The 14,983-nt window shown below is 39.6% G+C and overlaps 1 protein-coding gene across 2 annotated transcripts in view; it reads right to left on the bottom strand.

The window, feature by feature from the left end:
* The window catches only part of rab6ba (RAB6B, member RAS oncogene family a), a 67,526-nt gene that overhangs the window by 23,623 nt on the left and 28,920 nt on the right, over positions 1-14,983 (bottom strand). Inside the window, exons 2-4 of one of the 2 annotated variants that reach the window (XM_085263776.1) lie at positions 12,294-12,352; positions 1,423-1,476; positions 1,010-1,145 (exon numbers count right to left, since the gene is read on the bottom strand). In XM_085263776.1, coding sequence (XP_085119902.1) covers positions 1,010-1,145; positions 1,423-1,476; positions 12,294-12,352 — 249 coding nt within the window. The remainder of the gene's footprint in view (positions 1-1,009; positions 1,146-1,422; positions 1,477-12,293; positions 12,353-14,983) is intronic. The other variant, XM_085263775.1, reaches the window with a different exon arrangement.

The raw sequence follows: 14,983 nt of genomic DNA on the forward strand, positions 1-14,983 counted from the left end.
AATTAAAGGACATAAGCCTCAACATATTATCTGCCCACTAACCATTACCCAGCATGCCTTTTAGCAGAGTAACTGCGGCATTATTAGTGTTAATAATTAATAAACATAGACAGGCTATTGTGTGCCATGTTGTGAAAAGAGCTACCTGTACAGAATTAATGCATCATATGATTAGAGCTGTGAGTATGAAGGGTGCACAGTTAATATAGGGCCCCTCTCAATACTCTGCAGCTCTTCTGCCTGCAGATAATAAAACACATTTAACCCTCTGAAAAGCCACAGTGGGTGTTTTGTCTGACTCTGCTGTCAGTAAAGGGAAAAAAGCAAATATTGGAACAGTTTATCAAGAGTTCACCATCTCAAATTTTAATAACTAATATATCTTTGTTGCTCTATGCACCTGTTTTCCTTTCTCACTGTGTTTTTTCCAGTTTGCCAAAAGACAGCTACATGGGAATAAATGATGCCGCCGAGTACACCAGCGACGCTAAACGGAACAAGACCTGTTGACCTGGAGGAGACACTAAGGAGATGACGGGGCTGCAGAGCTGGAGCTAAGAAGAGGAAACATAAACGGTTCCAGCGTCATATGGGGAAGGAGAGATCCTCAGGCAACAAGACTGATGAGCTCAGAGTGCTGATTAAGACACATGGGTGCAGTGTGATGCGCTTCATGGAAACATGGCTCACACACACACTTCCTGGACCACAATGCAGCAGTACTGGGCTTCAGAACGGTTACTGTTGGTGCTGTTTACATTCAATCAGCTGAAGCAGAGGTAGCATGTGACCTATCGAGGGATTACGTTTGTAAATGTGCAGTTTGACTAAGATCACGCCTGTCTGTTTACATCTTCGAGGTTTACACTTATCTCCATCACTCTCTTTACCATCCCTTTTAATAAATACATTCAAAATACAGTATCCCGGTACCCTTTGCACAGCCTTTTGCATGCTTAACATTAAAACTGTGACATATCAATAAAAAAGAAGCAGCAATTGCACTGACTTGTGATGTCGTAGACCACCACGGCCACGGTGGAGTCCCGTATATAGCTGGGGATGAGGCTCCTGAAGCGCTCTTGTCCTGCTGTGTCCCAGAGTTGCAACCTCACCTGGGGTTCAGAGAGTGAAAGCTGAGGAGGCTGAGATCATTCAGATAGTCAGAGAGCCTGAAAACAGTAAGCTCCCCCCACACACGCAAACATTCATTATTTATACAAGCAGACCTTTCATTTCCAAGATCGTACAGCTGTATGATAGATTCTCTGAGATCAGCAGACACATTTAAACTAGCAGGACTACATGCAGTCAGACAGGTCGTTGTTCCACAGCTGAACACAATCACAGTTCACACAGTTTCTGTCTGAGGGAGACTAACATTTAACATCTCTCTCGTGACATGATACAGCTGTAACTTACCGTTCGATCTTCCAAGTACATGGTTTTCGACAGGAAGTCGATTCCAATTGTGGCCTGGTTTGGGGAAAGAAGATAGCCACGAATCAACATCACTCCAAATATTCAGAAAAGCAAACAGCGAGGAAGTGAATCAGCCACATTAAAGATGCAAAAGGTGAAGAAGGGGACAGACTCTTCATGCAGGCATGATCACATCACCCTCATGTAGGGGATGATCAATATCCACACAACATGGTGAATGTTCAGTTTTATCGCACTGCTGATTCAATTCTAACTACTTACAAGTTTCTAATGTCTAGTGATTCATCATCAAATACAGACACTTGCAGAAGGTCACGGTGTGTCAGCATCACCCTGCAAATGTTCACTTAAATAATAAGAACAGCTGCGTTATTTTACTCTCTGGTCAGTTGTTTTAATCACAGCTCTCATCGTACATTTACACAGTAACAGCAATCTAATCATTTCCTTATTGTGTCATAAGGCAGATGGCAGTGTGTTCCCTCTTCAAAGGATGTTTACTCTCCGCAGCCAAGCCCACAGCTTTCTGCTTTGCTGCCTGCCATGATATCATCAGGTGCTTTGGCTCAGACAAACTGCATCCAAGAAGTCAATATTAAACTGCAGACCTGAGGTTGGTTCTTTTAGTGGATTCAATGGGCTGAAAAATGTACTTTCACATTGAAAATTATGAGCAGGGCTTCGTTTAAAGATATGCAATTACGTTTGTGAAAAACATTAATTTTAGTAAGTGTTAAGGTTCAAAATATTGGGGATGGAGACAAGAGAAAAACCACAATAACAACACTGGTCCGGTCGGGTTGAGTCAAACGATGATTTAATGATCACACACGTGGGAGATGGACACTGATGCAGACAGCCTCAAAATCTCAAAATGGTGGAGCATTGCTCAAACTTTTATAGCCTCTGGTGCCTCCACCTTATCATAAAAGCCTAAACATTCACATGCTTTCTCTCACACAGCGCCTAAGCTACGACCTTGGCTCCCTGTTTATCTGCTCCTGCTGAAATGGGGCAGAAAACTCCAGCACACTCTGTTCTCTTCTACTCAGACAAATTAGATTTCTTATAACTCAGCAGTATAATGCATCATAAAACAATATCATTCATTCACAACAAGTCAGCAGTTTAATGTAATGCAAATCAGTTTAACTAATGCAATAGTTATCAGCTTCTTCTAATTCAGGAGAATAATGCAAACTAAAACTACATAATAATTCACAATCTTTAATTAGGGGTATAACATGGCATAAAATAATATTATAATCTAACAATTATAATATAAGGCATTCATCTGGGAAAAACTATCTAACTGACGCCATCAAATCTGCTAATTTTTATGTAGAATAACTTTAGGATATTTATTGAAGTCAGGCAGAATTTTATCTTTCTATCTGTCAGAAGTTACAGATCCTGAAAGGGCAGAAGCTTGGTCGTGCTTTTTAACACACAGCATTTTTTCCATTATTTTTGAGCGCTCATAGCTTCATAAGTATAGCAGACATCTACATAAAATGTTCAGGGCTGAAAAACGGACTTTATCTCTTTTGGAAACTGCAACCAAATGAATTTTAAATCTCACCCCAATTGTCAAAATGTCTTTTTTCCTTCAGAAAGATTTGAGCATCAGTACCACAGGATATCTCATAGTTTGATTAAGTCTGTGCTCTATGTAGAAGTAAATCATAGTAGCAGGACAATCTATGGATTGGATCTATAGCTTTCCAGTGCTGTGATAAGTTAGCAGTTTCTGCTCTCGTCTAAATATGATTTAACCTCATATTTAATACATGTTTGTCTTCTGCTCACACTGTGTTTTACAATTTTCTAATAGTTTTTACGAGACGCTTTTACATGCCCACACTTCATTTTTACCACAAAACTGAAGCTGCTCTCACTGAAGAATAAACTGTGACTTCTGTAGTGAATCATGGCTTGCTGAAAAGCACAGCTTGCCTTCTTTCAGGAGCAGTTTTTATTCTTTTGATATCACAAAGGTAACAGTAACAAAACGATAGCTTGGTTGCTTGAACGTCCAACAATACGTCAGGTCTCAAAAGCTTAATGATTTGCAGTCAAGTTGGAGAACTCAACCCAATTCTGTTGGGCACCATGTATCTTTAATATTAAGAATAAATTGTTGATGGATATGGATGAGCTTAAAAAAGCATTCAATTACAGTGGATTTAAAAATAAAAAAAAAGATGTACATCCCTTGTCATGCAGCACATCCAGATGTTTAGTTTCTTGATTTATACGTGGAGGGAAGAGGGTGTAAAAGGTTCAGTAGTAGCTGGCACAACCAGCTACTACTAAGTCTGCAGCTGCAGCTTTGAGGTGTCTGACCTCGGCCTGCAAACAGGAGTGGCCAGTTGGAGCCGATACTGTGGACGGGTGACAGGTCTGGATCAGAGGATGAGGATGCACACAACAATAATTGTTATGATCTCTAAATAAGGAGCCGGATGTATATATTGTGGTTTTTTCTGTGCTGAGCAGCTCTGCGGGGTGCCCACTGCCCACTTTGACAGAACTGGGCATCAGCAGCTTGCTCACGCACTCGTTTCCTTGGTAATGCCGGCTACCACAGTGGACTAACTCAGAGAATCTGGCACAAAGGACAGGATGTCATTTATACTGCTGCTTTAGACCCACTCACATCAAGCACTGCCAGGATTAAACTCACCAGCCTCAACAAATTCAAATTATAAACATTAAACATGATTAGAAGTGAAATCTAAAATACCCCGCCCATTTTCTTTCTGGAAGAATATCTTTTATATGCACCAGCATACCGAGGACGACACCAGATTCAGTTTGTGGAAGCTAGGTGAGGAGCAAAACAGCAAAAATTTCCTTTTTTAGAGACGACTCCCTTAAAGAGATAAATAGCCTCCATGTGAGAACAGAAGGACGTCCTGAAGAGCTGATATAAGAAGACCGGTCGAATCCAAGACTAAAAATACCAAGCTAAAGATGAATGTGGTATACTAGGGGGTTAAAAGTGTCATTTTTTAAAACTATCAACACAGACTCGCTTTTAAATTTTATTTTTTTTTATATGAGAAAACAAATGCTATTATATATTCTTGAATTAACTTGAAATTGAATTAAATTAAATTGCATTAAAAGAATAAAGATGTTTTTCTGGGGAAGTGGCAGAGGTGCTGTAGACTCTTCTTGGCCCTAGTTTTAAATATAGAATCCCACATGGACAACTATACATGAGAAGGATTAGATCACGAGAAATTATTAATATCCCTTTTAAATCTTTAACCAGCGCGTGTCGTTGGAAGACAGACGAAGCCTTTACAGCCCATCCTGCTGGCATCTAGGGATGAAAATGAATTTAACGGATCGGAGAGAGTTTGGTGACATTATATTTTTAAGTAGTTTGTGTGCTAGTGAATTACAAAGAAATAAACACTGAACAGAAGAGACAGAAAATTACTGGTTGCTGCCTTTATGTTTGTAGAGAATCTGAACATTTCTACTTTCAAGGTCCTCTGTCTGGCAGGGACGCAGCTAAAACCCGCAGACCTCGAATCACAGCGAGCAATCACAGCGCTGCAGTCACAGACATTTAAGAACACAAAAAATCCAACTGCTCTTAAGTTTCTAATAGGATGACAGAGTGCATCTATGATGAAGTCTTCATTCTCACTCAGCAGGCTGCAATAAATAGAAATTAGAGCTTCCTGAATTTTATTAATAATATTAGAATCAGTGCACTCATAATTTTTAGTCATTAACATTAAATTTAAGATTTAACCCATGTTTCAGTCCTGGAGCAGGGAAGAGGAAGACGTTGAATTTGAAGTGCTAAATAAGAGAAGACACGGGAGTAGTTCATTGTTTTGCTGTAAGAATGAAAAATAAAACCAAGCGGTGACATCTTCAGCTTGTTTGTTCTATCAAACCCTGAGTTTTATGTGTCGGCAATTCAACTATTAGCCAGTTTAAAACCAGTGCTCTGCTGACTCTGTAACTGCACAGCTCCAAACCTCCTCTGGCATGAACATCAGCATTGAAACTGTGTGCCAGGAGCTTCATGGCACGGGTTTCACTGGCCGAGCAGCTCCTGAAGGTGTGATGCGACAATTATTCATACAGTTTAGAATAATAACTTTATGAAAAAACAAAAAAACAAAACACTGAATATTTTTAAGATATATCAAAGTGTCAAAAAAGGTCACTTTGTCACAACCTATGTACAAAATCTATATTTACGGTTCGGTTTGACAAAGGTGGTTTGGATTAAAACACAACAGTTGCCACTTTTTTTATAGCCCTGTTTGCTTGGTCACGTGGCTGACGAGGCTGTTCCAAAATTTAGGTTCTGCAGCCTCAAAGCGTAGATGCCTCTGGATTTAAAATTAGAGCCTGTATCAGTCAAAAGGCCCTGATAACACGATTCAAGAGACCGACTGCTGGAAGGTGGTCTCAGCAGATTTGTTATATAAGCAGGAGCCTGGCCATGAAAGGTTTTAAAAGCAATTCTGAATTTCACTTTAATTGTTAGCGCTTTGACAGACTGGCGACCTGTCTGTGGTGTACCCTTTCTCTTGCTCTGTGACTGGAGGGACAGGCTCCAGCCCCCAGAGACCCTGAATTAGATATGTGGAAGAAAATGGATGGATGGATGAACAAATTTGGAATACTGATGCCAAAGAAGCACCAAAAAAGTAATATGTCAGCTTCTATCCATCTGTGATTAGACCCTCCCCACGACACCGAATATGAATTGTCCAATAAATCAGATTCACCCCTTGCTACACTAAGCAGCTGCATATTTGGGCACAGCAGACAGATGCAATCACAGCCTGGCAGTCGGGGCTGAGTGACAGCTCCACCACAGCCGACAGGAGCGCTCTGCTCCCAGAGGCCTCTGAGCCCTTTAGCATGTGCTACCAGGCGGTGCGGACGCCTGCTTCTGTCTCTCTCGCGGCTGGATGGCTGCTTGATGGGAGGCTGCTGCTTTAGAGGCAGCAAATGTAGCTCACCTCGCTCACGTCCTCCTGCTGACTAAAGCCACCGCCACGCTCGGTTTCATCTTCCTGATGGCCCTCTGTCTCTGACTTTACTTAAGCTCTTACTTCAAAAGACTCAACTGGATCTGCTCAAATCTAACGCGTGAAAATAAAAGCAAGTGAAACCACGACTTCTTAAATCTGCTCATCGGGACAGATGTCTCCTACGGGCTGTATTCTTATCGTTTTTCCACCCTCACCAGGCAAATCTAGCTTCCCTGCTGAGCAGCCGCATAAACACTCACACTCAACTAATGTGCGCTGAATTTTAATTAATACTCCGTTGTCTCTGGAGTTGAGTCTGCAAAATCATTTACAGCCCTACCTGTCACCGAGCCAGGCGGGAAACAAGAGGCATTAAGACACGGGCAGAGGAGGGCAGCAACCCCACACACACACACACACACACACACACACACACACACACACACACACACACACTCTTCTGGGGAAGACTTTTTAGCTTTGGCTTTGATCTGTGGCTACATAGTTGAGGTTGTGGCATCTGAAACAAAATGGTTAATACACTAGCTATAAAAAAGAAAAAAAAAACAAAGGAAAAAACGCACCATCAACAAGGACTTTCAAATGATTTTAGCTTGTGCACAAATTTGATAACCTGATTTTTTTTTATATTTCTCTCTGCCTGCTGCCATTACAGCAGAGAGGGGCAGAGACTGACATTAAACAGCATATGGGGAGCTTATTAAATAAGCAGATTCTATCAGCCCAGCATCTGTTTGCCTACCATGTCTGAAGAAGCATGGGGGAAGGAATGGTGTCTGTCCATTCAGGCACCATAAAGATGGTACAGTTATTTTTCGTCAGAAGCATGTCCACCCCACACACACACACACACACACACGTTTCTCAGAATTACTGCACTTAGCACCGACTGTGACGGCTGTTAGATTTCAAATTCATAATTTCTCCTGCTGCATTCAGAACTCAAATCTTCTGCAGTGGCCTTGATGCAAGGCAGCCTTTTTCCAGAGGGCCCTGGACTGTGCCAAAGCTGCCTGTTGTCTCAGATTCATAGTGTTTATGGAGCCATGAACAAGAGACCCCCCAGGGGGTGGAGGGTTTCCAGCTCGGTGATCTGCTTTTAGTGTGGATCATGTGGTCCTTCTGGCTTCACCGAGTGACGACCTGTACTCCCGCTGGGGCGCTTTGCAGCCAGGATGAGAATCAGCACCTCGCAGTCTGAAGCCATTGTTCTCAGTCGGGTGAAGTGCCCACTCTGGTTTGGGGATGATGTGCCTTCTAGTATCTCTAGGTCTTGTTTATGTGTGGGGTGAAGAGCGTAGATGGAGATCTGCAGAGGTTGCACTGGTCTGTTACGGTGAAAAGAGCAACGCTGTTGATTTACTGGTTGAACTACATTCCTACCAATCACCTATGGCTGTGAGTAGTGACTGAAATAAGAATGTGTCAGACGGCTGAGAGCCGCTACACCTCCACACTGGAACAAGCAGTGGAGTGGTTCAGCTTCTAAATAGGATACTTCTTAGACGCCTCCCACCTGAGGTGTTTTTGGAACCCAGGGAGGAGACTCAGGGGAGTCTCAGCTGGCTTAAGAATGCCTTTGTCCCCTCCCAGCAGGGCCGCAGAAGGAGGCCAGTCAAGTTTCTCTCTTCCCACAGGAGGAAATGGAAAATGTTGCAGGAGGAAAAGGCTTTCCTGCTTAGCCTGCTGATTAGCAACAAAAAAACGACCTCTTATAGCTGTAGACAAAAAAACAAAACAAAACAAAGACAGTTGTCATCTGTGTCACTGACATCTTTGTTCCCTTTGCAGAATTGCAAAGGACTTTCCGAATTTTGTTCTTGAAAAGCACCATGTAAATAAATAAAAACCTTATCCCCCATTTAGGATTGTCAGTGGTGGATGGACCATAATTTCTGTGCTGAAAATTAAATGTTTTCTTTTCACACAAGCAGTCCTATGCAGACCTTTCTCAGAGCAGGCAGCCCACTATTTTCTGGCAGAGAACTACAACCTCGGAGATCCTCATCCCAGGTGATTCACACTCCTCGGATCACCCACTCTTAATTAAAAGTAAGTACTACAAAAACTAGCTTAAAAGCTATGGAGTGGCATTTGGATGAAGGTAATTATCCAGAGGATTTGGCATGTTATTAGCATGAATGAACAAACAAATGAATCCCCTTTTCCCAGGACACACTAAGACGTCATAAAAAAAACTCCACAGCCAACCTTAGCCAAATATGAGCTTCTTCCACTGCAATTTGTGAGAATGAAACTAAAGAAATGACTGTGCACCACGGAGACTCAGTAGCTTAAAGACCGAAAAAGACATGAGCCCCAGCAATCAGTGTGAAATGTCTGGCTCTGTAGACTTTCATGACTTATGAGTTTAAAAATATAAAAGGATACAGAAGCAGCTGTGAAGACGCAGCATCACAGAGCTAACACAGACAGTTTAATCCACACTCAATGAGCCACCCAAATCTCATTACAGCACAGCACAGAACTAATGCGAACACTGAAGAATAGAGACTTGTCGTTCTCCCTTTTGGAGGGTTAGCATAATGAAGAAAGGGCAAAGAAAACCCACCAACATGGATAATATAATAAAATGGATAATGTCAAACAGCAACATCATCTCCCATCAATATCTGTCTTTAATACCTTATGTGGTGTTTATTCAATTCATATAAAAATTACATGGAAAACATGGTGGACCAGACTGTTACTATGATGAACTACTGGAGAGTTCTTAGTAAATTATTTAATTAGTAGTAGAAATATATGTATATATGTATGGGAGGGGTTGTACTATCATGGGTGAAAAGTAATCTTGGAAATCAGAACCAAATTGATAACATTAAAACTGTGACATGTGGGGTTCCTCAGGGCTCTTTTTTAAGACCACTGCTGTTTATTTTGAACATTAATGACATCTGTGTAATTTCTATAACACTGCAAACTATCAGATGACACCAGCGTAATTTACTAATTTAAGGACTTAAATTAATGAATTAAGTAAATTAAAGACCTGGTTTAAATATATGCTATTCTGTTAAAATAGCATATAAAAGAAAAATAATCTTAAGTTAAACTATATACATGATATTTGGAAATCGTTCAGCGCACAGCAATAGGAAAATTATGATAAATTACACTGAATTAGAAAAAGTAAATGAAATTAAATTTCAACAATAAACTATGCTGGGAACAATACATCAACAAAATTAGAAATAACATATCTAAATCAGTCACAATACTATATAAGTAAAAGTTTACATAAACCAAGAATCACTATGCAGCCTGTTCCTTCATGCTTCCATATATATGGCATATTGTGTGAAAGTATGGGAAAACATCTACAAGACAAATATTCAGCTAACATACATATACACATGCATACATAATCAACATACATATTACAAAAAGAGCCGTAAGAATCATTAACACCCTCTAACTCACCATTTATGAAATTTAAAACACGTCAATTTAATGACTTATTTGAGCCTAAAACAGTTCAAACTATGTACAGAGCAAGGCAACATGCATTAACCGCAAATATTCAGAAGTAGTTTGCAGTCAGACAAAAACACCATGCATTCAGGATGTTTCATAATCTAGCTGTTAGAACCAAGTGTAAAAATTACAGCATTACAGTCAAGAGACTAACCACTGTGAAATAACTGCACAGAGGAAATCAAAATCTGTTTGTCATTGTACACGCAAAAAACAATAAACAGAAAACAAAAGGGAAAAAACTATGTGAATATGGGGATGATTTTACTGGGTAAATAAGCTGTTTGGCTTTTCCGTTCTGTTGAGTTCTCATTCTGCTCATCTGGATGTTGCTTTGTAAATTATTAGATATTTCCTTATATCTATTCATTGATCTATTTAGCATCCAATCCAAGACGCTGACTTTTCTGAGCATATGGCCTCACTTACTAGTTTCCAGACTTACCTAACAGAGAATGTTAATTATTCTGTAATTTTCTTTGGCCTGCTTAGAGTCAAATACATTTCCTTTTTTTCATATGTTGCAAAGCTGATTTCTTTTTAATACTGTAGAGTTTAACATTACAATATAAAGTACCTTGAGGTGGCTGTTGTGAATTAGTGCTATATGAAAAAAATTAAGTTGAACTGAACTGATATTCCAAAGTACATCCCAGTGAATAATGGATGTACCTTTCGTACCACTGGCTGATCAGGTACAAGAGTGTACTTCAGAAGTTGAAGTGACTGCATGTTGTTTCATGGTGATAGTTTATTATGCTTGAATTTACCTTACTGATTGCTTTTATAGTTTATTGCCTCAATTTCCAAAAATAAAGCAGGAAGACAAACTCTTTTTTTTTTTGTAACTATCTGTATCTTCTGGCCTTTATAATCATCTTAACTGTCTCCACTGATACCTTATTGGGTAATCAGTCCTGTGAGTGTATATATATTAGTTTGTCCTTTCCTTTGTCAATTTATTTTGCCCCTCTAATTTATTTCCTCATGTTCAGTTGTCTGGATTTCCCGTTAAATTGTACTTCTCTGGGATTTGTGTTTCCTGTTTTTGCTTTTAGTCAAGAAAATTTTTATTGAATTGAATTGAATTTTATTTATATTGTCTTAAATCACAGCAAACGCTGCCTCTAGGTGCTTTACATTGCAAGGTAAAGACCTTACAATAATGGAGAGAAAACCTTATCAGGCTGGAGGATTTGAAATGGTGACTGCCTTTGAGATCCATGTTTGGCATTTTTGGTCCTTTGTTTTTGTAACATTTAAGCAACAACATCATTCTTCTGTGTGTCAAATTATTTGAATTTGTAGGACAAAAAAGTAAAGGTAGATGGAAGTAGTGTGGAAGAAGGTTAGATCAGGTACTGAGGAATTCTTTAGAGGCTGCTGTAGATAATTTAAAGGCAGTAGCAGATTAACACATGCCTGTGGGATCAAAGCCGCAGGTCTCCAGTTTTAGAGGCAGAACATTATTAACTTTGCTGGAGCTCTGCAGAGTCTGCAGGCTAATTTTATACCTGATGGAAACGGTTTGTCTTAGAAAATGACCTGAAGTTCACATGAAATGCAAAGCTTTGTTTTCTACATATATGCAAAGTCATGCTTCAAAACAATAATGCTAATAATGTATATGATCAACACTATTCAGCAACAAAAAAGTCTTCCTCTTCGTCTGTCTTGTCGTGACGTAGTCAGGTTTTCTTCAGATAATCAGATTTAGTTTTTCCATATATTACTCAGGCTCATAATACTGTAAACTCCCCCATAAAAGAGCCTTAGCGAGCAGCAAGACTCCCTCTTAAATTATCAGAGAGGGCGGACAGAATAGTTTTGCGAGATTTATTTTTAATTCTGTTTTTATTACTATGTAAGTAGATACTGTTTGTTTATAAAGCAATAAAGCTGCAGGTTTTATTTAAGGGTGCTTTGCAGATGCTCACAAAGAGCTCTGGAAGTGCTGTAGCTTCAAAAGTACTATTTTGCTTTTAGGATGTCGAGTGAGATTAGGCTGCTTACAGGGATTCAAAGAGCTCTTGATCTTCAGTTCAAAGGTGTCTTTTTTAAAATCACTGATGGCCATAATTTCCTTATTTTACACAAAGAGAAGAATTTGTATTTGCTGTGTATTAATTTCCTTCATTATTATCGCAGTATCTAATTTACTTAGGCCTTATTTGTTCTAAGTTTCTGTCTTCAACTTATCGATTTACGCCCAGCTTTATGTTTCACTATCAAAGGAAATGCCTGCAGCCCAGTGTCACTGATCCATCAGGATAATTATTAGAGCCAAACCATTCAGCCTGTGCTTGCAGCACCTACCTGATATGTGTTGTCAAAGCTGTCATACATGAACCGTGTGATCAAAGACGTCTTTCCAACTGCAAGACAAGAAAAAGACAGAATGCATTAAATGACAGATGAGGGGCTTTGTGTTCCAGCATTCAGGCTCTCAGCGAGTGTAACAGCAGTATTAGTAGTTGTGGTTTCTACCATGGCTGTCACGACTGCCCAGGGAGCTCATTAGTGTGTGTTTGGGGTGACCAGGAGGTCAGCAGGGGCATCGGGTGTGAATATAATTACAGTGCTGCTGCTACTAGAATTTAGGTGTTCCCCAACACATATACCTCCCATCTGATGTACGAAGTCAGGGGAACAGGAAGATGAGATGCCAGGAAATTGCTATAAAATGATAGGAAACCTGGACGAAAAGTCATCCACAGTGCCATTATCTGAGGCTTCAATGAGTTTTACTGACATTTAAAAACATCTGCCATCGGCACGGCCAGCAAGCAGATTCATAAACTCCAACTTTCCTGCTTTATAAAGTGCAGAAAAACCTGTTTCTCAACATGGGATTAGAGGAGACTGGTTTGTTATGTGTTGATGCTTTTCGATCTCTGATTTCATGCATTTTTGTGCACCAATCAAAAAGTGATAATAACCGTAAAGCTGCTTGATTATGTTTCCTAGCTACAGTCAATCAAAGTGAATGTTAAATGATCAATATCCAATTTTCTGGATTTTTGCAAGAGAATAAATATTAGCTGTTAATAAAATCGCTTTAGTTCTTTTAATATCAAATACCTTATACAGTTTAAAACATAGTGTGCTTTGTAATGTAATCTAATGAGAATGCAATTATCATTTCATCAGCTATGACACTTTACATAATATAATATCGAGTCTCAACCTTCTTACAGTGAAGGTTTAAGGACCGGCTCCTCAAAGGGTCCAATCTGTTCCACTTTGCAAAGCTTGAAAATTGCAGTGAAATCATTAATATGTTCAGTTTTTCAATAAAAATGAGAATCTAAAAATGTAGGCTGGAGTCTATCCCAGCTGTCATATGGTGAAGGGTGGGGTCCACCTGGGACAGGCTGGCACTGCACTCCAATTGTTCATAATCCGTTTTTCAAACAGATGATTCAATAAAGCTGTACTTGCATTTCTTTGGTTTTAAAGAATGATTTTTAGGGTATAATTTTACTGATCTGGTCCACCTGAGATAAAAATGGGCTTTGGATGCAAAATAAAACAAGTCTAAGTTCCCCTGGTAGTCAAATACGCCTGCCATCACAACGTGTCCTGTAGCTGTGTTGTGATATCCATATTAACACTGGTCTCACTCCTAACTGGCTATTTGTTAAGCATAAAAGCAAAATCTAACAGAATAGTTTCAGTGCCTAACTTACAGTTAAAGAAAGCGAGAGTAAACAAAACACAAAACAAACCATGTACTGCAGGTTCACAGTGTTGTGATCCACCTGCCTACCTCTGTCAGTAGTATGAGCATCAGTTATAACTTAATAATCTATTTCAAAGGAACTGAACTCAATAAAGGCTTCCATTATCAGCGATTGTTATAACAAAGACCTATGTCTCTTTTACACCAAAGTATCCCTAAACATCTTCATCACATGTTTAAAATAATGTACAATAACAGTGTTTACTAAAAATGCCTGCCCTACATTTCTTTTGTAGCATGAATGACTTCATGAATTGCATTAAAGATGTTCTACATGTCCCCGAATGTGTCTGACAGGTCTGATGTTTGTTTCATGTTATGTGCTGATAAATGGATGAAAAACTCATTTCAAATCTCTTCAATGATTCATTCATCATTTTAGGATCATAAGTCATATTTTGAGGTCCAGAAAAGAAGGCTGGTTAGAAATTACTGACTTATTGATAAATAGCACAAATGGTTTTCAAATTTTGTTTTCCCTCAATGGGTTTATTAATGATGGAGAATGGGGAAAAGCAAAAGCCGACAGGAATCAATCACGCCCCCCTTCTTGTATGCATTTAGCAGCAGTGCAGATGGTAAAGAGCCAGCTCATACCATCTCACTCATACAGTGATATGCACTACGGTTCAGTCTGAAAAGCCACTGGTCAGCAAGTGTGTTGCAGACTGTGGATGGTGCAATATCAAAGAGTATAAAATATAACTGTATAAATAAACCTGACATTTAACAAAGTGTGCGGGGGCAAATGGCTATTAGAGTGGCCTCACAACACTCAGATCCACAGGTTATGAATAAAGACAGATAGTAACCAGAGATAAACAAGCAGATGAATCCGTCAAAGTAAGAAAAACTGCAGTCCCACTAATGTCCACTGGAGGCTCTAACACTGAGTCAGTATCCACACACTCCCGGATTAAAATGTCTACCAGCACTGCAGAATTAAACTTGTTTATTGGCTGCTACAAAAAACAGTTTGTATGGATAGTTTCCTCTTTCAGAACAACTGCATGGCTTGGCTAAATTTTTGAGGTCCACTACTTAATCTTATTAAACTGCTCATCTGTAACCTCATAGCTGCTCATCTATATGCTGTATACCCTCAGTGAAGCTATGCAACAAGATTTTTTGCTGCTGCCCTGCCAGGTTCATGAGAAATAAATGCACCAGCTCGCTCAGTAAACATAATCTGTCTTATATTCACAGTTCATCAAATGGGCACCCAGTTGCAATTGTTTGCAGAGAGAGTTTTAATTAGGCAGAC

Source organism: Mchenga conophoros, linkage group LG23 (assembly GCF_057382185.1).
Source record: "Mchenga conophoros isolate Kocher_MC1m ecotype Shallow Benthic linkage group LG23, M_conophoros_male_GT1.1, whole genome shotgun sequence".
Classification (NCBI taxonomy): Eukaryota; Metazoa; Chordata; class Actinopteri; order Cichliformes; family Cichlidae; genus Mchenga; species Mchenga conophoros.